General features: G+C 36.9%; 2 protein-coding genes across 3 annotated transcripts in view; both read left to right on the forward strand.

The window, feature by feature from the left end:
- The window catches only part of pdca (phosducin a), a 253431-nt gene that overhangs the window by 76989 nt on the left and 149036 nt on the right, over nt 1–27406 (forward strand). The gene's annotated exons all lie outside the window — the stretch shown is intronic.
- dusp12 (dual specificity phosphatase 12) lies at nt 3615–6714 on the forward strand. 2 transcript variants are annotated; one of them, XM_084410564.1, is made up of 7 exons: nt 3615–3673; nt 3884–4152; nt 4384–4497; nt 4581–4699; nt 4857–4944; nt 5260–5443; nt 5604–6714. In XM_084410564.1, the coding sequence occupies exons 2-7, from the start codon at nt 3890–3892 to the stop codon at nt 5751–5753; spliced, it is 918 nt and encodes a 305-aa protein (XP_084266690.1). In that variant the 5' UTR covers nt 3615–3673; nt 3884–3889; the 3' UTR covers nt 5754–6714. The 2 variants fall into 2 exon arrangements, with proteins under 2 accessions (XP_084266690.1, XP_084266691.1); XM_084410565.1 differs by lacking the exon at nt 3615–3673 and having other exon boundaries at nt 3676–4152.

Here is a 27406-nt window from a genome sequence, read left to right on the forward strand (position 1 = left end):
TGCTTCACAGTAGGGATGGTGTTCTTGGGATGGTACTCATCATTCTTCTTCCTCCAAACACGTTTAGTGGAATTATGACCAAAAAGTTCTATTTTGGTCTCATCTGACCACATGACTTTCTCCCATGACTCCTCTGGATCATCCAAATGGTCATTGGCAAACTTAAGACGGGCCTTGACATGTGCTGATTTAAGCAGGGGAACCTTCCGTGCCATGCATGATTTCAAACCATGACGTCTTAGTGTATTACCAACAGTAACCTTGGAAATGGTGGTCCCAGCTCTTTTCAGGTCATTGACCAGCTCCTCCCGAATAGTTCTGGGCTGATTTCTCACCTTTCTTAGGATCATTGAGACCCCACGAGGTGAGATCTTGCATGGAGCCCCAGACCGAGGGAGATTGACAGTCATGTTTAGCTTCTTCCATTTTCTAATGATTGCTCCAACAGTGGACCTTTTTTCACCAAGCTGCTTGGCAATTTCCCCGTAGCCCTTTCCAGCCTTGTGGAGGTGTACAATTTTGTCTCTAGTGTCTTTGGACAGCTCTTTGGTCTTAGCCATGTTAGTAGTTGGATTCTTACTGATTGTATGGGGTGGACAGGTGTCTTTATGCAGCTAACGACCTCAAACAGGTGCATCTAATTTAGGATAATAAATGGAGTGGAGGTGGACATTTTAAAGGCAGACTAACAGGTCTTTGAGGGTCAGAATTCTAGCTGATAGACAGGTGTTCAAATACTTATTTGCAGCTGTATCATACAAATAAATAGTTAAAAAATCATATATTGTGATTTCTGGATTTTTTCTTTTTGATTATGTCTCTCACAGTGGACATGCACCTACGATGACAATTTCAGACCCCTCCATGATTTCCAAGTGGGAGAACTTGCAAAATAGCAGGGTGTTCAAATACTTATTTTCCTTGCTGTATTTTAAAATATAATTTATTCCTGTGATGGTAAAGCTGAATGTCCAGCATCATTACTCCAGTCTTCAGTGTCACATGATCCTTTAGAAATCATTCAAAGTTCTAAGATATTATTATCAATGTTGAAAACAGTTTTAGCGGGGTTTTTTTTGTTGTTGTTATTTTTGGGAAATCATGATACACTGCCATTCAGTAAGTAAGATTATAAGAGAGAGAGAGAGAGAGAGAGAGAGAGAGAGAGAGAGAGAGAGAGAGAGAGAAATACTTTTATTCAGCAAAGGCACATTAAATTGATAAAAAAAGACATTAAAGACATTTTAAAATTCCATAAGTTTTTTTATACATAAAAAAGTATAAATGTTGTTTTTTAACCTTCTATTCATCAAAGAATCCTGAAAAAAATAAATCACAGTTTACACAAAAATTACACAAAAAAACGTTTTTCAACATTGATAATAATAATAAGAAATGTTTCTCGAGCAGCAAATCAGCATTTTAGAATGATTTCTGAAGGATCATGTGACACTGAAGAATGATGCTGGAAATTCAGCTTTACCATCACAGGAATAAATTACATTTTAAAATATATTACAACAAAACCCAGTTAATTTAAATTGTAATAATATTTCACAGTATTGTGTTTACCATATTTTTGATCAAATAAATGCAGCCTTGGTGAGCATAAGAGACTAATTAAAAAAATATTACAAAACGTAATGTTTCCAAACACTTGGACGGTACTGTATGTATGCATATATATATATATACAGAAATGCTAAGTTAGTTCTGAGAATGGTCTTACACTATTTGTTTGCAGATTTGTTTTGATAGCTGTTTAAAATAAAAAAAATATTATTATTTTTTTTTTAATGCATTTACATACATTTTAAGTAAATTAACAGCTGGAAAATATAAAGTCAAACTGACCAGAAAGCCTAATGTAAGAAAGCCCAAGAGACCAGCTACAACACAGAGCAGCAGATCTTTGGCTGAAATGAGAAATAGTCCAGATTTCAACAGTCTTTCCAGTTCTTCACAGAATTGGGTTTCACTGAGAAAAAGAAAACCAGTTCTGACAAAGGACAACGTGTGAAACCTAGAAGACAAAACTAAAGCTGGTCTCTTGGCCTAACTATGATCATGAATACTGAGAAATATAAATGCATAAATAATTATGGAAATGCAATATGCTTTGTATGTGCCTTTTTTTCCTTCTAGAAGAGTCATTTAGTGTAAATGACATTTCATGGAAAATGTTGAGTCAAAGAGGAACTTCTGACAGTGATCTGTACTAATCATTTCCTATCTAAAATGTCCTGTTGCAAGAGCAAATGAAGAACTCTTAATGTCTCAAGCAATCACAAAGAGTGCAGGAGAAGGTCCACACAGATGTTCATAGGAAGCATCAGTCCTTGCATTGCTTTAAGCTCTTAATCCTAAATCTGCCTTTGTGGGTCTAGACTCTAGACAAATTGAAGATTCTGGTGCAAACTTCTAATGTTCTTATCAAAATCAATAACCCTAATCATCCCATGACAGTTGCTTACAAAAGAAAAAAAAATAGAACAATGTGTGTGTTTCTGCTGATTGGGGATTCATGTGATAATGCTGTGCATTCCAAGAAAGACATACGTGCAACAGGTTGGACAGGGATTCTGAGGGACCATATGAGGCTAAGTTGGACTTGTCCTGAGAGGACCAGTCAGATTAAAGCACAGGCATCTGCTCTGTAATGGGACAGTGACTTGTTTTTGTGTCCATCAAGACCCCATCATGTGCCATTGAGAAAACTCTGCCATCATGCTCACCGAATACTTCTAATCCCACTATCCCACTCTAATCTATTATAATATCTCAGTCAGAGAAAAGACGCAATTTTCATGAACGACTAAGACAATTTTTAATGCTTTATGTTATAGGCTAGATGAGCAGCCATTTATGTAATTGAAAAAGACATGTGTCTGACATGAGGTGCAGTGGACTGAACTCCTTCACTCCTGTTTAAATGTCATAGTGTTGGATTTCATTAAGCATATGCAGGACAGCCAAAAGCCTTCCAAAAGGGCAGAAATACAGAACACACCATGGGAACTCGATAGGATGCAAAGAAGATTCAAAGCTCAAATAAAATTTAATACAGCACAGTTCCCTGAGTTGGCAATATTGTAAGGTACAGCTCTATAAATTCAGTTTTAAACTGCTTTACTAACGTTTCTACAATAAATCAAGCATGTGCTCTCGAGGAACTTCTGGCTGAACATACTTTTTAGTTGTTGGGGTTTTTTTTCTTTCTAAAAACAGAGCAGACTGTAGATCAATTTTAAGTTTGTAAGAGTGTTTCTGACTTAGGGGTCTTTTAAAAAAAATGTAATTTGCTAATGTCAATTAGCCTATGTATGCCTATGTTTAACTATAGTTTAAAAAAAAAAAAGTCCCCAGAAGCTACCTAAATGATTACAAACTCAACTGAAGTCCATGAAACAACAAATGAAGATGTTTTTTTTATTTTAATTGTTTTAAAACTTTTTTTACCTAAATAAATAGCAAAGACAGGAATGACAAGACTAGCTAAACTAATCATACCACGGTTTTCAATATTGCAATGTCAACGGAGTATTTATTTCCTATTAACGCCATCTAGAGGCATCGTTAATATAACAGTGTTCTGTCCGGAACTAACAAGTTCTTTTTGTTTCCCACGGACTTTTTTATTTTACTGGACCTGCATCTTGACAGCAAGTAACACGTGAGTTCAGTAACGTTGATGTTTACATTAAAGCCACCATTAGAAGAACTGCGGGCTAAATCAATTTGAATGAATAAAATCTACTCTCTTATGAATTTATATAAAAAAATAAAATAGCCCAGGAAGTGTAGCAGTTATTAACAGACATGTAGCTAAGAAGTTACACTCTCCGTGCATATTGATGTGAAAAGTGTTGTTGTGTTTACCCAGTAAACCATGATAGGAGTGGAGGCTGGACTCTACATCGGATCTGTGTCCGATGTGAAGGATGCTCAGAGCCTGACAGACGCCGGTGTAACACACATACTCAGCGTTGACTCAGAGGAACCTGCTGTGTCTGGATTCCACACGAAATTTGTCCGAGCTCTGGATGATGCGTCCACAGATCTCCTGAGCAGACTGGATGACTGTGTCAGCTTTATATGTGACGCTCTCAGCACACAAGATGAGTCCAAATCACCAGCAGTTCTTGTGCATTGGTAGGTTTAATCATTTATACAACTTTAATGATTAAAATTCATTACAGTATATAATACATAACAGTGCATTAGTTAGTGATATTCACAAATGGATATAAATTGATGTTAATAAAGTAAAATGTTATATTTTCATTAATATTATACATAATTTTCCTATTGCTATTTTATTTAAAGAAACTGGAATTAAACTTTTTTTCCTTGATATTTATTCATTTGTTTGTTTGTTTGCAGCCATGTTGGGCAAAGCAGAAGTGCTGCTGTGGTGACTGCTTACCTGATGAAAACACAACACTTGAATCTACATGATGCATATTCTAAACTCCAAAACTTAAAACCAGATGTTAAGTGAGTGTTTTTCATTATTTATCCTGTTATGACGCGTTTGTGAACAGCATTATCATTGAAGAACGTTCTGCTCATTTTCTCAGAATGAATGAAGAATTTCTGGACCAGCTGGCACTCTATGAATTAATGGGCTGTAAAGTAGATACCACAAATCCCTTATACAAACAGTTTAGATTGAAGAAAATTACAGAGAAATATCCAGGTATGGAAATACTTAAACTCGCTTAATATATTTGGTAAATATGTGTTAATTTCAACTTTATACACCCATAGTTAAATGGTCTATATATTTATTAAATACAGTAATGAAAGAAACTTACCAGGGCCTATATTAAAGTCATTCATTTTGATCAATTCAGAGCTCCAAAATGTGCCAAAAGAAGTCTTCGCTGTTGACCCTGCACAAACCCAGAATGCAGAAGCTGTATACAGATGTAGAAAGTGCAGGTAAATGTATATTTTGTTTATACACAACATATTATGTTGATCCTGGAACAACATTCATGTCCAAAAATGTAGTTTTAACCTTAAACCTACCCCTACCCCTAAGGTATCCCTAATATCAGAGGGAAATGATTGGTGAATAACACTGATGTAGAAGCACCTAACCCTGCCTAAAGCCTAAACTTGACATAAACTGTAAACCTCAAATCTGATTGGTTGATTGGAATGTTGTTCCAGGATCAACAAAGTTGTACTTTTGTGAAAGCACGTTCACCAACTAGAGTGTCTTAACCTGCTGTTTTCTTTCGTTCCCAACAGACGCACACTTTTCCGTCACTCCAGCATTCTCAGTCACTGTGTGGGAGAAGGAGCCCCTTCGTTCTCTCATAAGAAGACGAGGATAGCGAGCCTTACAGCTGAAGATCAGAGACAGTGCACATCCTTCTTTATAGAGCCGGTGCAATGGATGGAGCAAGCCTTACTAGGTGTTATGGATGGACAGGTAGTACCTGATTGCTTCACACATCTGTACGCACAATTAAATAGAATTATCAAAACGTTGTTCCTGTATGTCCATTTACTTTTTTACAAGTATATTTTTTTCTTTGTTGGTGTTTTTAATATATTTCAAAGTGAAAGCTTTTGTAAAATCTCTCTTGTAGCTTTTGTGTCCCAAGTGCAGCTCAAAGCTGGGCTCGTTTAACTGGTACGGTGAACAGTGTTCGTGTGGGCGCTGGGTGACACCGGCCTTCCAGATGCACAAGAACAGAGTGGATGAAATCAAACACATCAGTATTTCTGCACTCAAATGACCCACAAATAAAGATCTGTATTGTATGCTCCGATATTTTTGTCATTGTTAGTGTTTTAAATTGAAATAATACATAAAAACATTTTATATATCTGAAATACCATGCAAAAAGCCTTGTGCTTTACTTTGATTGTAACTTTGCTTAAATGTTTTGATATACAAGTTTTATTTTATCTACACTACCATTCACAGTTTATGCTCACCAGTGTTGCATTTATTTGATCAACAGCAGTTGCTCTAAAATAACTCATTTCTAATTACCTCTTCAACAGTGTAATTAGATTACTGTCTCTAAAAAGTATTTAATTACTTATTACTAATTACTTTCTAAACCCCATATCAACCTCAAAAGGATAGACATGAAACTGTTTTAATTCTTTCAAATAATTACTATAAAATTATGCTTAAACTGACCAAACAATTTAAAGGGAGAAGGTTACATAATAAACATACTTTTTAACATCATACAATACATTTTGATGTTAAACCCACTATTGTTTTATATAGAATTGTTCTAGTTCATACCAGTGGTTCCACTGCTCTGCATATTTTGTGTGTCTCCCTTATTTAACACACCCGATTCAGATCATCAGCTCGTTTGGAGAGACTCAATGAACTAAAATGAGTGTGTCAGATAAGAGGGACATACAAAATGTACAGAGCAGCGGGTCCTGGGGACTGGAGTTGAGAACCACTGGTTTGCACCAGTCTGATCTTCGTGACAAGGTGGCTAATTCATACGAATTTGTACGAGCGAGGTCGAACGGTTTAGCCACCTCATAAAATGCATACAAATTACCGTGTGATCGGATTGGTCTATACACAGTATTTAGCTCAATTACATCAGAAGTAACTAAATTACAGAAAAATTAACAGTAATCCCTTACTTTACTTTTTCTAGGGAAAAGTAATTACATTACAGTAACTAATTACTTAGTAGTTAGTTACACCCAACACTGATCAACAGTAAAAACAAAAATATTGTGAAATTAAAATAACTGTTTTCTATTTTTATTTATTTTAAAATGTAAAAAATGTATTCCTGTGACGGTAAAGCTGTATTTTCAGCATAATTTATCCAGGCTTCAGTGTCACATCATTCTTCAGAAATCATTCTAATATGATGATTTGGTGCTCGAGAAACTATTATTATTATCATTTGTCCAGGATTCTTTGATTAATATGAAGTTCAAAACAACTGCATTTGTTAGAAATGAAATTATTTTCTATAAATGCCTTTACTGTCACTTTTGACCAGTTTAATGCATCCTTGCTAAATTAAAGTACAAATTTCTTAAAAAAAATGTATTCATATTATATTGTATGTATGGTTAATTTAACCAGTAATACATTTTTTATTTGGATTAACTTTTGGATTCATAAATAAACAAAGATCTTACATATATTGAAAAGTGGGTTTTCTATCCAGTAGGTGGCGACAAATAACTAGTACTGAGCAATGGCTTTGGACTATATTTTGAGTGCCATTCAAAATAGTGGAGACTAAGGAGTTTTTGGTTACACCTGCTCTATAGATGACAGATGATCATCATTTAATGGAAATGTGAGACACTTTGACTTGGTTGAGAAGTACTACATGCATGTATGAGGACGATATAACAAACCTGGCTCCTGACTTGTTAAATCTGCTTCTCACAAAATGAGAAATTTCAACAAAGATAATTATTTTTATGCTGCCTCAGAATTTGGTCCATAAATTGTCATCATGTACTTTGTATTTGTATGATATGTAGCACTAATTCAGATTCATGGGCATGTAGTTTCCTCTTGACCCCCAGCGCATGTTTGTATGATGTTTATTGAGAGAGTCTGCATTTCACTGTGGGTGGTTATGGCATTGAGTTGTGAAATCCTGTTGTGTTTATGAGGGTCATATCCTCTATGTAATGACCTGAACTCTTTCTGTGAAGTGTGAAGAGTCGCCCGCGGAGTATTTGCGCAAGAGAGATGACATCAGTTGAGAGAGGAGCAGGGTTTCAGGAATAGAGGAGCTGAGGAAACTAAATGTATCTCCTCAAAATGATATTCACTAACACAATATATTTTTTTCAGGAACATTAAATATCAATGTAATGGTAAATAAAAGTTTTGGCTGGAGTAGGCTATATGTGGTACACAGATCAGGTATAAAGCAGAAACCAGGAAAGTGTGTTTGGTCAACGCACTCCCGATGTTGCAGTCATGGTCTTGGTTAGAGCTGAGATAGAGGTGTGGAAAAGCTAGACATCTGATTGGTTCAGAGACCCACTTAAGCTGTGTGTGACAGTCTTGACCTTTTCAAAAGTAGCAATTTGGCCTAAAATACACAGTTTTTGTTTATTCTTTCCTTTCAAGAGTAGTTAGTGTAAATAATCGTTTTTACAGACATGCCATGCATCTGGAAATGAGAAAAGATGCCGAAATGGAACAGGCAGTATTGCCTAAACTGTGAAATTGCTATCGGTTGAGTGTGTAAGACTGAACAGAAATAGTGTAGTTTGCCTTGATTACTTTGTGTATCAGTGTTAAGACTCTCTTTTTAAACAGGTTTAAAATCAATCGATCAATGAACAATGGTTGTTTTTCTAGATGTTAGCATTTTCAAAAGTAATCCAAATGTTCATTCAACTTGTCTTGCAAATGTAATGACTTGCAAGTCATTATGTAGTTCCACATTTGAAAATAATTAACATGCAAGACACGTATTTATTTTTCTCAGATCAGATGAGGCCGTGTAGCAACACAAACAAGCGGGAGACAGTTTCCCTGCTATTTCCTGCAGATCTATGAAGTGAATGCATTTGCGTAACAGCAGTAGCAAACCACAGATGTCTATGGATCAGATGTTGAGCACATGGATGGCCTTAACTGCTAAATTGGTTTTCTTCAGATATCTAGATTGCTTTAAATCAGTTTTTGGTTAAATAAAATTTAAATTCTGTCATAATTTACTCACCCTCAAGTTGTTTTAAACCTGTATGAGTTTCTTTGTTCACTTGAACACACACACACACACACACACACACACACACACACACACACACACACACACACACACACACACACACACACACACACACACACACACACACACACACACACACACACACACACACAAAAAGATACTTTGAACAATGTTGGTAACCAAACAGTTGTTGTTCCCATTGATTTACATAGTACTATTTTTATACTATGGAAGTCAATGGGAACTAGAAACTTTGTTGACCACATTCTTCAAAAAATCATCTGTGCTCAACAGAACAAAGAAACTCTTGAGAGTGAGTAAATGACTCTTTTTGGTTGAATTATTCCTTTGAGCCAATCTTACATTTTGAATTAGCAGTTTATTCCTTTAACATGCTAAATGTTATGATGTCGATTTTCTAATCCGATTATCCTGCTAAACTAGAGGAGATCTGATTCTCAAATATGTCTAGCAGATTTAATTTTGCCCATGTGTCTAGAGCGAGCTCTCCTTTGCAGTCTGAATCAAAAACATGGCATGTCTACATGATTGACACAGTCTTAACTGAAACAACCTTGGACTAGTTTTAATTGATTTCAGGGGGATTGACCTCTTCATGCCACGTCTCCACAGCATTGATATAACTCTTTCATCTAAAAACACATACTGTAAGTGGCCACATAGCAGCTGCAGAAAACTGAATCAAAGCACATATTGATTGTACAGTTGATCCACTGCCTCTATCTTTAGCAACGAGAAGCTTCTTTTTAAACATGAACGATTAGTTATATTGATTCCTTCTTTGTCTTCTCTTGTGAATGAGCATTTATGCAATATAGTTGTATCACAAGCCAGTACAATATCATTAATTCATATATTTTTGGGGATTCTTTTACATTTCTTCAGTCTAATTCATCCTTGGAGAGTAAATAATCTCTTTAAAACAAGTAGTTTTTTTTGTATACATGTGTTTATGTATGCAAATATTATATAACAATTCACCAGTTACACTCAACTAATACTCATTCATGTAATTTGAGTGAAACGTGCAGGCTTTTGCGTATTTTTGCCTTTTGTATTGGATGTTTACTTGGCTTATTAATCTTATAGTCCAGTCTAGTTTTTATTAAGGGCTGTTTGATCTTTAATGGAGGATGCGGTCATTGGAAAAGCTCTCAGAATTGACAGAATCTTAGTCTTTGAAAGGCAGATTTGTTGCTGTGGTTATTGGGGAGGTAGAAGTCAAAGCCCAGAATTAAATCTCTCTTCTAAAGAAAGGATTTTCTTCTGACACAAATCTTGGCTCTGTGGCCAGGAAATTTCTATTGGTTTAGTTAGTTATTGTGCTACTACAGTATATTAATAATGATTCAGTTTCCAAATCATTCTGAATGCGTGTGTAAAAAGGGGTTCTTTAGGGTGGTCTTTAAAACTCTTTCACCCCTTTTAAAGTGCAGTTATGTCTAAATATTTAGCTATCTGGCATTTGTTTAAATGGCTAAAGAGACATCCCGTAAAAATGATCTTGTGTCATTGGTCATTTCAGGTCATTGGAGAGCCTCAGGCTCTCCAGAAGAGGATATGTGTGGGGTTTTGCAAAGTGTGTTCAATTGAGGATTGGTTGTTTAAAAGGTTTTGCTCAGTAAGCAGAGCAAAGAAGAAACAAAAAAAGCCGCAATCTTGCACAACCCCAAATTAGCATTTAAAAATGCAATTACGATTTGGACAGCATATAGATTCTTTAGTTTTGTTCATCTCTGTGTTTACAAAAGCATTAGCAGAAGAATACGTTTCCTGTCTCCATCTTTGTCAATATGGCAAAGATGAAGACAGGAACCTTATTAGGTTTTTTGCTGAGCATGATCGCTCAGGGTTTTTCCTCATACATATCAGTCCTTTATTCCATTTCCAGAAACGTTTTTTTCCCCCTACAGACCTCACAGATGGCCGTGCTCCCAGATTTAAAAAGGTTTCTTTGGAAACCAAATACAACATTGTGGTTGGAACCTAAACTGCTATAAAGCCAAAGCTATTAGATGGCCTACACAAACTGACCCTAGAGCAGGTCTGAAGATGAGCCGACTGAGGGTTTTCTGCTGCACAAGGACATTGAGGACATTCTCTTGTGACTTTTTCACGTATTTATGGACAGGAGAGTGGGGACCACTGAAGCGCTAGTCATGTGGTTTATTCTATAGACCAATGCTTGGACAGAATTGAATGTTTAAGTCCTTTTCTTTTTCTCCTCCGCACAAAAGCATTTAAGTAAAGTGGAGCACCGGCAATTTGTCCTCCCCTCCCAAAGTGTTGTGTAATCATTCCGCTCTGGGTTTTCCATTTCCCGTTCCTTTGTTGCTCCCCATTCACTGTTGAGAGAAACCCCTCTCAGAGTTCACTCCATATAAAATTTGCATGCAGATTTGACTTCTATATATACATGATCATTCAAAAGTAGTTTTTTTTTTTTCAAAGAAATGTACATTGTTACAAATGATTTTATTAAATAAATGCTGTTGTTTTAAACGTTCTATTCATCAACATTGATAATGATAATAAAAAGAAATGTTTCTTGAGCAGAAAATCAGCATCAGAGTGATTTCTGAGGGATCATTCAGATTTGCAATCACAGGAATAAATGACATTTTAAAATGGATTAATATTTATTTTAAATAACTTTTCATAATATTTCACAATATTACTGTTTTACCCTATTTTTTATCAAGTAAATGCAGCCTTGGTGAGCATAAGAGACTTCTTTTAAAATCATAAATCTTACCGACCCCAAACTTATAAATGGTATATTTCCAATATAAATATACAGTAATATAGTTATTTTAATATGCGGCAGGAACACTTTGTCATTTTTCCACTTTCACACTGCTCACATACTCTGCTCTGCCCCCCATCTAGTGATTTCTCTTTACCTTACTTGACCGTATTAGATAACCAGTTAAGTAATACATCAAATTACCTCATTATTCCACAGTTTATTTGACAGCTATAATGCTTGTTTGCATCTAATTATTTTTCGACTGGCTGTGGTAATTATTTAATGTTTGCATGTCATTCTTTCCATTGCCGCAGCTGCACCTGTTTGCTAGGTGTTGTTTTTCTCAGCTGTGCGGTACAGTGGATGGCAGCAGCTTGAACGTGAATCACTGCACATGTGTTGGGCTTTATTATAAAACAGTTAGTTTCCAGTCCTTGATTCTGATTGGTCAATAGTGGTGTTTTATTCATACATATAGACCTTATGTAGCCCCGCCCCTTTTCAGCGCTGCGCTCGTTTTTGCGTGTTTATTTATGAACGGCTCGTTTTAAAATCTTCCCGGTCGACTGACATTTGTTAAGACATATGCTTTAAACGTTAGTCTTCATGATAATTTTCGTTAACTTTACATTAAGTAAATCCACTTCAAAAGCTAATTACTCCTGGACAGCAGCGCCATAGAAATATAGCCTACAGAGCGACCGCAAAAACGGAAGTTAAAAGACAATATTCTAAAGATGGCGGCGCCCTCGTTTCTCGTTCACTGCTACATGCATGTTCCATAGAATAGAACTCTGGAACGTGTCATACCACGTGTTAGTAGGACGATAGTAGTTTGTCGATTAACAACATTTCTGGTTTCACTCTGATATTCTGACACTTGTGCAAAGTAAAGACTTTGCAAAATATAGACGGTTGCATTAACCAGCTGAGCTGCATGACATTTAGCTGCTGTCTGGCCACAGTTTTCAGGGTCAGTTTGGAGAATGGAAAATGCTAACATAAAATCCATGACATCATGACTTATATTTCCAACTTACTTTGACTTCAAACCCATTGGGTTTTTTTCTAAATGCAAATGATTTTCATGTAAGTCTCTCACATCACATGTCATGTGTGTGATTGCATTGGAGTGTTGTGTTGCTGTGCATTTTCCTGCCATACAAGCTGATTTTGATTTGTGTGCATGGCTTTATTCTTCAAGTCTCTTGTAATCAACCAGTTATCAGGAGTCTTTTGCATCAAGCACAGATCCCTAACTGAAAACATTGACCACATGAAACGAACCTTAAACGACCTTTGAGATTCTATCACCAATGCAATATATAGCTAGCCAGGAAGGTTTTAATGCAACCTGATTGTTGTAATGAGGCTTGACAACCAGATGACATAGAGAACATTGTGGAACAGTGAGAGCTGGTGTTACATTTCCTCCTTTCACAAGCCATTGAGCTACCTGTCCCAAAGAAAGGGGTGCAGTAATACAGTTTTACATTCATGGAAAGTTTTGTTTTCTGACTTATTTTTTTTTTTTTTTTTTTTGAAAACAACTTGTTAATATATGATTATATAATTGTACATGTTTTTTATTGTCCGATTCTGTTTCAGAGGGCTCTTAACTCTATAAAGCCAACTGTATCGTATTTCTGCAAATTTCTAAGGCCTCTAAATGATCAACATGATTAAAACAATGCTGAAAAACCTGTTGTATCTTCTACATGCCTTCTGCTCTCTGATTGATAGTTTTTTTCAGCAAGTAAAAGGCAATTTTAGTACAATTTTACTTTAATTTCGTTATAATAGTAACATGTCCACCTTTACACTTTTGGGCTGTTAAGTCTTTACTGATATTTATGAAGTAAACGCAAGGATAACTTTTATATTGTAAGTAATATTTCTGGATGAACACTTACTGGCTGAAGCAACTTAGGTTTCATTTATCTATACATCTTTATTTGTTTATTATTATTTTAAAATATTATACATCTTGAGGAATGTTTATTTGTACATCTCTCTATCCTCATTGTATTGTATTGCATTATATTTTTGTCCTCCACAATAAAAAACTACAGAGCTTTGATCATAAAACTATGCATTTAAAATTAATCTCACTAAGAAAAATGTGGGATATGTAGAGTGACAACTGATATTTATATACATTTTATGTACATACGTAGTCTGCTTTACTGTTATAAGATCTCGTTGATTTACATTACAAGCTATATATTTTCCTGATTAGAATGGATAAGTGTCTGTGACCCATTTGTTTTGTTCAGTTGTTCAATAGACTGTTCAATAAAAATAAAAAAAAGTATTAAAGTATAGTAATAATAGTAAAGACTATTATTTCATATGTCAGGCTTTTGAATGACTATTTTTCCTTGTCTTCTGCCTTTGATGCCACATCTCAGGAAATTTGCTAGTGTAGAGTTTGGGTCTGTGTGTTCTTATGATGCCACCATCCACCAATTAACATTATCGTGATGTAACTTTCATGCTGCTCCAGAGTGACTGGTCACATGGCAGCTCAGGTGATTTGCTCAAAAACATCTGTATAGTTCCATGAGCAAAATATGGCAGATTTCCGGGGGTCCTGTGCCAGCAATGTTAATGCTAATGGAATGAAAGAGTGGAAACCCTGAGAGAAGTCCAAGCAAGTCTGACTTTGGTTTCTTGATAGTCTGCTCCAGTCGTGATGTGAATGAATGAGAGATGCTCAATGCTGCATGTCGTCCATTGTTCCGTGAACAAACTGCTTGAGTTAAGTCATATTTTCATTTCTTTCTTCTCACAAATGTGTGGAAAAGCCACCTTTGAAACAGCACTTTTTTATGGATGCTCTGGAAAGTTGGCCCACCGGTGCTGTGGGCTGCTCCGACTTTCCATGCGCTGAGGCTTCTCGGAACGCTGAGACGTCAACCAGGGCCGGCTCAATGAAACAAACGCGCTTATATTTAGAACCAAAGTGCTCAATCGAACCCAAGCTGCCACTTCCATTCCAATCCATCTCCAATGTTTGTTAAATAAACTACAATGAGAGAACGAATATACTGTAAGCTTTTCCTGGCTGTGCTGCTGATCGGCAAGCGCTGTTGTTTGGCTCTCTTCGCTGACTGCCAAGTATTTGCTTATTAACAAAACCTGGCAGAGTTTGCCATTAGAAATTTTGTTAAGTACCCCAGTCAAATAGAAGAGTGTTTTTGATTACTTGAAAGCCAAAGGTCAGTCGTTTGACTTCTGTCTATATGTACATAGTCTAAGCTTCAGACTTCATGCCCATGGACCGTTGGCTGAACCTGAGATTTTCAAAGTCTTCATCTGAATTGAATTCTCCAGGATTTCTGGGAGACATGTGTGTCATGTTCTTTAATGGTCCGCCTGGAAACAAAGCCGCTGTGACGCCAAACTCCCTTATGGAAGAAGAAAGCCGTTGTGTTTACAACTGTGACAATGAGCGCTTATCATGCTGGATTTTCAAAAGTGTGTGAAGTTTACAGCATAGACTCTTTAAAATACATCCAAGAATTTTACACTTTGGTCTGTTATTGTAGGGACATATGCTGCGTCCGTACTGTCTAGGAACTACATTTGAATTTGGATTTACTTTGCGACCGTAAAAAGTATACTCTAAGTATGAATGAAATCCGGACGTACTACCCTTTTGGCGTACAGTTTTTCAGATACTATATAGTTGGGAAATATTTGATTTCTTGATATGATATGTTTTAGATTAATTGAATAGTTAATGCATCAACTATCGTTAACTAATGGGCCCTTTTTGCACAGTGTTGCCGATTGTGATATAACTGATATTATATTGATGTACTGTTGCTTACCACTCATCTGGTGGCTTTACCCTAACAAACTGGCCTGGGATGCAAACTGTATTTTTCCACAGGATATGTGGAATTTTACTTGGTCATTTTTGTCTGTACATTCATTTCTCTGCTGGGTTTTCTCTGCAACTACACCCCTCACTACACTGGAGAGCAACTGCTCCTCAAATGTTCAGGACACAGACAGTCTGGATAACAGCATACATCTGCTGGACCTCACGCTCATCTAAAACAGAGCAGGAAACACCAGACGGTGCCTGACTTATGGTACCCCTATATAGACAGTTTACACATCTCCAAATACACTTTTAGCTCATATGATCAAAATGTAAGATAGATAGATAGATAGTTTGGGTAAGTCTATGCATGCTAATTGTCTGTGGTGCGTTTAGTGAGCATCGAGGTGACATATGAAGATTGCAATGCAGTTGGTCTGTGTGAACGCGGGTGATGGAGAAGTGGAGTGTGCAGAACACATTAAGAGCAGGACCTGCTTATATAACCAATGTGAGTCTCTCACTGAGTTATGACCCAGCTTTCTAGTTTTGGCAGCCCTTCTGCTGTAGAGCTGCTCCCTGACGGCACAAAATTACTCCACAGCCACCGCAGACCTTTATACATACTGTACAGGAATCTCAATGATAGCAATTTTTAAGTCACAAGTTCACCTTGGCTTGTTGCTTTTCTCTATCTTTTTCATTCCCAAACTCCTTCAGGTTAAACTTATTAGTGTGTTTTTTTTTTTTTTTTTTTGGTAAACAGTTCAAGTTTATTCATTATAACAATGAGATATATTGTTCAAAGCCACACTTTGATTTGTCAACAGTGGAGCTAAATTTAACAGTGGAAATGGCTGCAAGAGGTCTCGGTGTAAATTCTGTATTGTTCAAGAAACCGCACACAGAAGTGTGGTTATACTGGTCCACTTACTTTTGGACTCATTTTTCTTAGGAACCCTTTATTATTTTGATGTGTTTTTGTAGGCCTGTTCAGAGCATGTAAGCAGCTCTCTGCACACCAGAGAATATATAAGCATGCTGTCAAGCAGAAGTAAACAGATCACTCTGTTGTGTAATGACATCATCTGTCAGTCTCATCTCAGCGCATAATGTTCTCAGAACTACAGCAAAGCCTTTTGGCCTATAGTTTTATGATTCTCTTTCTGCCTTATATACAAATCAAAAGTATATAACAGCAGTTCCTTTCAAATCAGAACTCCTTGTTGCCTATAGTTTATGCTAAGCAAAATACAAAAAGAATACCAGTATAAATGTTAATTTGTGATAAATAGACAGATAAATAGCAGAGCTGATCTGTCAAAACCACTTTTGTGAAAATTCATAAAAATCGTTGAACTGTAATAATTAAAATTGTTTTTATTAGACTTTGGTGCAAGGAAGTCCAGTTGCATAAACAGCCACTGTCTTATTTTAGCATTAAAATAGATTTTATATGGTAGATTTAATTGGTAAAAATGATTTCTATGTGAACGGATACCCTGAGTGATGTAAGTTCTTGTTTGTTTAAGCTATTCACAACAGTCACAGGCGTGCATTTATGTATTTTTTTTTTTGCCAACTGTATGAAACGTCAACTTTGTTGTGTGAATTACACATCTGACATTTATTGCATTCTTAACTCATCCCAGGCTTTCCACTAATTTGTTGGAAATTAATCTGTGTCATTTGAATTCTCTGTAGTTTACAGGTGTGAAGTTTACCCTGTAAATTATTTTAATGAATATTTTATAGCTATTAGTTTTATTTGTCCTCAACTGTAACACCACATGAGCTCAATGAAATGCTCTGTAAAGTACAGGCTTGGAGAGTTTCTCTCGTTTCTTACTTAAGGAGTTTTGTAAATCAGCATAAACACTGAGGGCAGGAGCAGAAAGAAAAAATCTTATGCACATGTGGTTCTTCATATCACAGACAAGCTTGAAAAACACTCCCATCCGTGGTAAACATTCTCATGTGCCCCAGCAGGAACATAACAGTAATATATAGCTAGCAAAATCATGCATTCAGGCAGTACCAGTGACGTGTCACACAGCTGGCCAGCAGAACTCTTTCACTTCTATCAGATAGATTGTGCCTCGTTTTAAACAGACTATTAAAGCTTTCTATGGCAGACAATCATCAGACTGGAGAATTCCCACTCTTCCTCTCCTCTACATGGGAGTCCTTTCCTCCACCTGTCGTGACTTCATTAATCACCCCACACACACTGTGGTTCTCACTTCACATCATTCTCCAGCGGCTGCAGACGGAAGAATCCCCCTCTTCTGTGTAACGGGAGAGTCCTGAGAGGGTCATGGAATGTCAGTGGAAATCCTGGATGTGATGAGGCCTGATTTCTGCAGATCAGTGACCGTGTGTTGATTCAGCTGCACCCGTATGTGCCCTGACTTACAATGAGTTTTAGATTTAATAATGCAAATAATAATATAAATATAATTATATTTAGAGACTTGAGTATCTTTATTATCGGACAGTAACGTCTCAGGTTGCAAATGCAACACAGTTCGATGTGAAGGAGAATGAGACGCCGCGTCATCAGCGTGACCGATGTCTGAGCATGTGTAAACAAACGCCAATAATCATTGGCAGACGGCAGCCCAAGAGAATAAAAGGGCGCCTGAGTCGCACGTCATCAACTTTTTTGTCTGAAGGAGATCTAGGTGTTGGCGCAAAGGGGGGTGCAATTGACTCTGAGTCAAAAAAGTGTGTCAGCACCAGGGTACATCCTATGTGACTTGTGCAAGAGATGCACAGTGGATCTGCTCCCTCTCCACAGGTGTTTAGGGAATAACCCCTAAAACTTCTGACTTCAGATGAGGGAAGTCCAGACAGGTCTTAGCCTGAAACCCTGGAAAAAAGGCTATTCATGAGTTCACCCTTACAAATAATCAGATAAGTAGTATGCCTATTTGGTGTGCTGTTCGAGAAGAGGGCTCCGAGCTCTGTATTTTGGCCCAAACCCTAAGTACTCCCGCCTTATCTTTGGTTAAGATAACCAGGCAAGTGTGAGGAGACTTTGGATGCTGAAAACTGTCGAGGAACATACGTGAGTCGACTGCGTATGGATAGGCCTCCTCTCATGCTGATTGAATAGATCATTTGAACGTGTTCCTCACAAACTTTGTTAATAAAACCAACTATCATGACTCTACCTATCATGAGTATCTATCTACCTATCCCTAGTATCATGATACTACCAAACAACCCAAAGGGAGAACGTACATCCCTACTTAAAGCCCAACCATAATTGGGAATGGAGATTGCGGACTCCCCAACACAGTTCCATTTACCTTGTATCACCCTTAAGGAAGAATATGACAGGAAGGAAGCCATTAGCCCTACTTGAAACTCCTGTTTAAAACTTGAGAGGGTGGTAAAAGAGGGGAATGGTACGCTGGCATTCTGCCCATGACAACTCTCATCACCAGGCTTCATTAAGAACCCTCATCCCAAGAGGATAAAGGTCCGTACTTTAAGCCCCAACCATTGGGGAGGGAGGCAAATAGAGTAGTGGGACGCAATGAAGACTGCACAGTGAAATATTATTACAGTTTAAAAGAGCTATTTTCTATTTTAATATATTTTAAAATGTAATTAATTCCTGTGATGGCAAAGCTGAATTTCCATCATCATTACTCCATATTTTCATTATATATTCCTGCAGAAATCTTTCTAATATGTTTTTTTGCAGCTCAAGTACCATTTTAAAAAAAAAATCAATATCATCAAACATCATATGAAATGTTTTTCTGGATTCTTTGATAAAATAGAAAGTTCAGAAGAACAGCATTTATTTGAAACAGAAATATCATTTACTCACTTTTGATCAGTTTAATGCATCCTTGCTGAATAAAAGTATTAATTTCTTAAAAACAGTATGTGGAAAAATGAAAAACAGGCGAGGCTGTGGAGAATCAGCCCTTACGTGACTCCCTTGAGACACTATGAATTTAGTTATTTATTTTATTTCTTTATTAAATGGACACTGGAGCTGCTGTAACAAGTAATTGACTGTAGAAGCACTGGAGTTATGGAAAAATTGAATCAATGTAGTTACTTTTGGTTTTACTCTTTTGTTTTGTGCTGTCATGCAGAACAGTGAATCATCTTTCCATTTTAACTTCCCAGCTGATGACTGAAGGTTATACATGTAATCTGCATTATCCATCTTCTGTCTAACCTGAAATGTTTCCCAGTTCCAGATAAAACATCCCTACTGATACACTGTATTTTAGAAAAACTGTTTATCGCATGAAACAGGTTTTTATGTAAGGCTGACTGAATGGTCAGTAGCACAGAAGCCCCTCAGGGGACTGTCCCAGACCCCTTCCTGTTCAGTCTCTACACATCTGGTTTCAGATAAAGGGCTGAAATGTGCCATTGTTGGGTGTATTGTGTTGGAAGGTACAGAAGAGTGTGTGGAAACAAGATACTAAAGTTTATTTTCAAAAATATTTCATATGAGTATATGCTCATTGACATTGAACTGAAGGTTTAGGAATGGATTGCTTTGTTATCTTGTCACAATGCAATACAGACAGTGCACAGCCTATGAAGAGGCTGTTGGTGAAGGATGGGGAGTTAAAAACTATACTGGGCATATACCCCCTGCCAAAACGGGCCTTTTAATTCTAAGGGTCAGAAAGACGGTGGAAAATGGTCAGGACTTATGACTGCTTTGTCACTTTAGTTGGAATATGAAATATGAAATTCCAGGGTGGAATTTTGTATATTTTGTTTGTTGCTTTCACATGCAGAGTTCTGTGAATGCTGACTGAATGATTTTATGAAATGGTTGCGAAAGTCTTTTGTAATGGAGATTAAATGTGTAATGCAACACAATAGATTCCAACTTTCCCACTCTTCATTTTTTAGTGCATAGGTTATATTTACTACATTTCTATGACTTACTTGAATAGAATTTATCAAATGAAATGTGTTCTTCAATGTAGTTGTGATATATTTATTAAAGTGCCCCTATTATGCTATTTTAAAGTTTCCTAATGTTGTTTTGGAGTCTCCTACAACAGGTTTACATGCATCAAAGGTACAAAAACTGTTTCCTCATACTATACATAGTATTTCCTCATACTATACATTTGCACATCACCACATTTTCAATGATTCTCAAACTTTCTTTTACTGTCTATGTTCTCAAACGACTCGTCAGATGAATCAATCTCTCTAAATCCCGCCTTTCCTCGAGCTACTCTGCTCTGAAGCTCGTTGATTGGCCAGATGGCTCAGTCTGGTGTGATTGGTTTACCGCGTACGAAAACAGAAACGCCCATTGCCATAACAACGTCAGCTCTGCTTCTACACCGTAAACTAAAGACAGTAACGAACAATGACGTCGATTTGACCATATCAATGCGAGTGCAAGTCCGATGATGAAACACTGGAAGAACTAGTTATTCAACCCGAACCTCCATCACAAGGAAGACTCGAGCAGGTCGTTTCTCAGTGATACACTACTCGGTTTGAGGTACATTATGAGATGTTGCAACTGTAATTCCTCACCATCAGCATTAACAAGTGCATGTCCATCAACAAACCGATTATTTTACTTGTACTAATGTATTTACTGAGTATTTTTCTAATTTATTGCTGTGAACATGTGGGAACTGTACCAGTAACAGTGCATGTATTACGTTAACAGGAGACCTACACAATATAAAACTAAGTATTTTGAACACCATCTTTCAAGAGCAAGTGGTGTGTGAATCCTGCATTGAACTCCGAGATTTGAGAAGCATCTGTCAGTAAAATAAAGGGAACACAGCAAAAGTTTATGATTATACTGCTGTGGTATTGTGGTAAAGATGAATTTTAACCACTGATTCCTCACATGTTCGTCCTTGGGCAGTGAAAAAAAAACTGGCTTTAGCGTCACATTGTAGAGCACAGCGTCTTCTCGACATGATGCTGTCCAGAATCCACAGGAATCAGCTGCAGTGTTTGAGGTTCAAGTTTTCCCTGGTGTCTGCGCACGCAATAAGTGGGCGGGCAATATGCTAATGTTTCGTCTTGACGTCACAACGAAACAGCTTATGACTCGTTTGAAAAACAATTCATTTAATTGACTCAGAGTGGACTCTTACTTTTGAAAGACAATAACTTTATATAACGGTGCACTTTCAGATTTAAAACTTTGCTGGAAGTTTTCATTCACCATAATTAAGGCCACTTGCTTGTTCTTCGGGTACAATTGATGTAATATTTAATGATTATTGAGATAGACACACTAATCTCAGAAGATGTGTTGTCAAAACAATATGAAGAATTTTTTTTAGGGTGCAATATTTCATTTTTTACCATTAATGTGAAAATAAATTAAATTAAATTCCTGAAATATGTCAGAAATGTTTTCTAAAATTTCACGACGAAGTTCACAGTTAAAAACCAAGGTTTGAAAAGGAAAATAAAACTTTTTGGCTAGCTTTTTTTTTTGTGGCTTTTATAACCTGCAGTGCTTAGTGCTGGTAAAAGCATGCCTTCCTTTCAGCCCAAATGAGCATAATTGTGTTCACTTCAAAGAATGATCTGTAATGCCTGATCTAATACAGATACAGTGTGTTGAGTTCCCCTCTGAAAGGTCTCCAGGAATGCCATGTGTTTGATGGCTGCATAAACAGTCCGATGAGGTTTGGTAAAAGCATTCTCTTGATGCTAATCTGATAAATCAGCATTGAGTCTCACTGTGAAAGGAGTCCTAATGCCATGCAGGGATAACACTCCCACAATTAGCCCTATTCAGACAGCTCCTCTGAAGTTTCAGACCCGATTTTCAGCATTATTTCAAGCCGATGACGACTAGATGAGCAGACAAATGTGTTTCTGATGATATGCCAGAATGGGGCTCATGGGAACTTGAGAGAGAAAAGCACCATGCTTGATTTCTGTCTCTGGACTTTTTAAGTCTCCAGGAGTGGCAGTTCCTCTCTGAGGTTTATATATGCATGTGTGTGGATACTTGTGTTTTCTTTCATGCTCTTGACTTCTTATGCAACATACAGTTACATCTTAAAGTCACCATGAAATCAAAATGGATTTATTTTTATTTTTATGGAATAGCAGTGTTTATTGTAAAAGATTTTTCAGTGCACAAAAAAAACTAAAAAAAAACTATGTTCCCTTGTAATCTTTAATGAAAATGACTTCCCTCATCTCTTCTCTGATGATGTGTTTACTGGCACAAGGGCGGGACAACCTGTCACTCAAATGAGATCACAGCAATAGCAAACCACAACCATTCAATCAATTCCTGATGGACAAAATCAAGATCCCCCCTATTATTTCTTGTTTGAGAAGACGTTTCACTCTGGTATATACGTCACAATAGGGAAGAAACTTCTGTTTCATGCTGACTTTGGACTGGCAACTAAGTAAACCATTTGTAGATTGATGTTTCTACAAAGTGTAAACACGATGGCACCAAAGCCTAAACAGAATAAACTTGTCCAGGTCTGGATGACCAGTTGTTTTATCTATGAGTCAGAGTATTAGGAGACAAGATACAGTTCATCTTGGGTCAAAGCTAAAGAAAAGAAGCTCTGCTCCCAGAACCTTCACTGGCTGATTGAATGGCCAGAGCACATACATACAAAACAGACACCGTGATAGAAAGCACAGACTGGGACCACATTGGCTTGGTAATAACCCAGCTGCTGTGGGAAAGAAAAGCTGGACCTAAAGGCTTCATTGGAGAGCATTTGTGAAAATACATCCAGCCAATGTGACCCTGTTTTCCATAATGACTGAGTGTAATTTGCTCAGAGTTTCTCCCAAGTCTTGTGACATGTGCTAAATGTCTTTGGTAACTGCTCTCCAGAAGGATAATGTCCCTTTCCCTAATATTACCTGCCATTAGCAATAGCAAGTGCCAGATTATGGTCCATGGCTGTGGCTTTTTTGCTGTGAAATCTTTACAGATTTTTTACTTTTTTATTGATAGTAATATTTCAAGATGAGTACATACTGGACTGAAGCATCTTAGGTTTACTCCACACATCTTTTTTTTGTTTGTTTTTTTTGTTGAAAAATCATGTTATCAAATATGCTTTTGAGGAGTGTTTATATGTACATCTCTCAATCATCATTGTATTGCATTGCATTATGTTTGCCCTCCACAATACAGATCTTCCTAAGACATATTATTGGGAGTGATGACTGATAATTATAAGCATTTGATGTAAGTAATCGGCTATGCGGCCATAAAGACCTCATTTATTTATATGACAAGCTATCAGAATTTCCTTTTTGGCCATATATCAGCAATTGCAGATTTTGCTCGGTTTGGGCCTCAGAATAAAATGTACGTTTTTATTTTTACTCCTCGAGTATGAGCTCCAAACTCACTATTTTACGAGCCATAAAAGCCTGTTTCAGTATGATACAAGAAGAAATACATATGCAAACTTTTCTAAAATGTCTTTTTTTATATATATTTTGTCTAAATGTTCCATAAACCAACACGTGAACTATTCCATTTCCAAAAATGTGATTTTTCACTCATTATTTAATGTCAGGCTTTACAGGGTTAAATAAAACAAGCCCATTTGATACAGTATGTCCTGCCCCGTCATCCTATTTCAATTGGAAATGCATCAACACAGGAAAGGACATTGTAAAGCCATTTCACACAGTCTATAAAGACACTTTTTGTAATTCTAAAACTATTAGTGGTCCATGAAAACCACCTGGTAAGTTTGAGTTTGAAGAGGCCCACAGTCCTAACCAGTCAAAACCCCAAAAGTATTTCCAGAAGTTCTTGACAATATGGCGGCATTTATGACCTCCCCTCTCTCATCTTACCTTGGTTTTCTGCATGACATTTTTAACCTCATTCGTTTGGAGTTCATTTGAAGTGTGTTAGAGAATTATAGCTGAAATTGACCTGTGGGTTACTGTCTTTGTCCTGTTATTGTGTGTTTTGTTCGCTCCAGAGGATTACCCAGGCAAGTTCAGTGGTCCCCATTACTGTGAAGATATGTCTTTTTAAGAGGAAGCATGTATGATGGGCTTAGATACGCCCAGCGGGAGCATTTCTCACTCCGGCTCATTGCATGACAACAACATCCCCTCACCATCCTCTCATATGTTAAAGGTCAGCTCTCTGAGGAGCTTCTCAATATGTTCACCTCTCTCTGTCTTTCAGCTTGTTTTTTCCTCTACTTTTTCTTGAGATATACAAAGCATATTCAATTCAAGTCGGATAAACCTTTAATATTAAATATTAAAATGAGGGAAAAGCCTAAAGATGCATAGGTCATGACAGTCACTGATGATTTCTTTAATCACACATGCCACTTACATTAGTAAGGATCCGATTATCATTTCTCCAGTAGGCTATGACTTGTTAACAGCCTGTCATAGAGCATTGATCCTAAATGTTTGTAGTTCATGAATGCTGGAATACAGACCTAAGATTGATCTTTTTAAAGACAACACTCAGTTATTGCAGAAGTAATGGCACTGAAAGTGTAAAAATAGTTTTAGTTCAAATAGTAATTTTAAGTTTTAGGGAACAAAATATGTATTTTACGAAAGAATTTGGACTCTCAAACTGCTAGAAAATCAAAGCCATACAGTATGTCTAACCTAATTGTGATCCAAAACTTCATCACACAAATTGAGCACACTAAAGGGATTTTAAGGACAGTTTCCATGGTACCGCAATGTCCAGTGTTCAAAAGGGCTTTCACAGGATGAATTTTTAGTGTTTCAAATGATTTTCAAATGACCTAATTATATGTGATAAGGAAAAAAGGCAATAAAACAGCGCACCAAGTATCCCATTATACCAGGACACTGACAGTTAACAGGGTAAAGCACATAATGGCGAAGTTCTGGCCAACTGGCGGGTAACTCTGTTTTCTTCACTTGGGAAAGCCATTTTTTTCTCTTATTTGTCACTTGATGAGTGTTAATTTTGGACTTTGGTTGACGTAAGTCTTGTGTCTGGGGTTTATGGTCAAATCATTCTGAGTTATCCAACCGAAAGCCTGAACCAGCTGAATGAACCAATATTAACTAACTCAAAAGAATAAGAGCAGGGAACCTCGTCATCAACGTTAAAGCATGAATGAATGACTGCGTTGGCTGACATTGGAGTGAGTGAACATATGAACTCATTGGAGTATAGCGTGACACAGTCAGCTCGCCCAGACAGACGGTGGGCCTGGCCAAAGTAAAGCCTCTGTGGAGACCTCTGGGGTTTCAAATCCCACTTCTCCAAAGCTCTGCAGATGTGGCCGCCATTCAGGGCCCTGTTAATATGTAGTTGTCTGAATGATTCCCCACAGCCCTGCTGGACAGCCAATTTGTTTTCTACCATTCTCATAATGCTTTAAGGCCATTTAAACCACTAGGGGCATTTGTGTTTCTTGTCTTTCAGTTGTCATATGTGGAGTGAGTGTCAATGGAATATCAGTGCTGTAGGGTGACCCCCCGTCCCGCTTTGCGTTGTAGCCTACCGCACAGCATTTTCACCCCTTGTTCCGCCCGTCGCATATTGAGAAAATGTCCCGCATTTTCATCAGTCCGTTGGTTTTTAATTATCATATGAAGAAAACGTGCATGCGTTCTTTTGCCTTTTTAAGAAAGCCTTTTATTTATTCTTTTTGCGGCATCGTTTTTCACCTATATTTAACAGCGCTTCGTCAGAAGTAGGCTACAAATACAACAGCCGTTTTTTAAATCCTATCCAATGGTTGAAAGCAAAGGAGTAGCACGGTCACTCGTAGGTTGTGACAGCTGTCAATCAAAATGTGGAGCGGTGATTCGTTCCATGTGTTCACTGTCAGAAAACAAATGGATAATTCGGTAAATTTTAATTTAACAGATTTTATCAACTTGCTGCCTGCTGTGGTTGTTTTAATTCACATCCTTTCTAAAAATATGAAAGTTTTTGGTTTAATATAGGCCTATTCTTAATATAGGCTATAAGATATGATCTAATTTCATGTTGTTTATATTTTATTTGTTCATTATTTATTTTGTTGGATTTTAGTTGGACTGTTTCAAAAATAGTTATCTGCCTGCTGCCTTTGGGGTCAGTGATGTTGAATTTAAATGACATGTAAAATAAAGACATGTTATGTTACATTGTGATGTAATGGAGTTTTCTGGAAGGAACTAAAGAACAAATAATTGTTATCAGCTGAAAGGCAGAGTACAAATGTTTTTAAGTTAGATAAAAATTATATACCAGTTTGAGGTTATGTTTTAGTGTTGGTAACATGTCCCACATTGCCCCACGCAAACTTGTAATCGTCCCACATTTGGTTTGTTTGATGGTGGTCACCCTAGCTGTCACTTCAGCTTGTCTAACACTCAAACGCTGTCAGGTATTGAGTGAGTTTTGTCTTTTTCACTCAGAAAGACATATTCTCAAACCAGACTGACATTAATGGAGCAGCTTTAACTTTCACAGGAAGGTTTCCAAAAAGGAAACTGATTGCACATGTTTTATAAAGAGAAACACTGAGCATGCTGTTTTCATTGAGACCATAGTTTTCAATGAGTCTGCATAGTATTATAACTAGCCTTCTATTATAACTGATATTCACATCACAGATCTCCCTTTGATTTATCATACATGAGCTGTGGGACTTAAATGTTTAAAGGAATAAAAAGAGACCAGCAAATAAATAAATAAATGTTTGTTTGCTTACATATATAACAAAAATATTCCCAAATGTTTTGAAGCATTGAGCTTTTTAGACAATCACTGACATGTCTATTTATTAGTGCAAAATGCAATGTCCGATCAAATGTTTTAAAATAAAAATGCCACAAAGTTCAGTGTGAGCTGTTTTGTAGTGTTATTTAGAGCTAATAATTATTAGCATTTTTAATGAACACATTTAATTTAGTTAATATATTTTATTTTAAAATTGTAAGATAAAACTAGGCTAAGTAGTTCCAATATTTTTGCTATGCTACCGAAATCCGTACAGAGAACTGTGACGTACTGGTATTGGTAGCGGCTGGATTTTGGTAGCGTGCCAACACTAGTGATTTGTAATGGTGATATTTATCAATTCCACAAGGTGCTGTTTA

Source organism: Rutilus rutilus (assembly GCF_951802725.1).
Source record: "Rutilus rutilus genome assembly, chromosome: 6".
Classification (NCBI taxonomy): Eukaryota; Metazoa; Chordata; class Actinopteri; order Cypriniformes; family Leuciscidae; genus Rutilus; species Rutilus rutilus.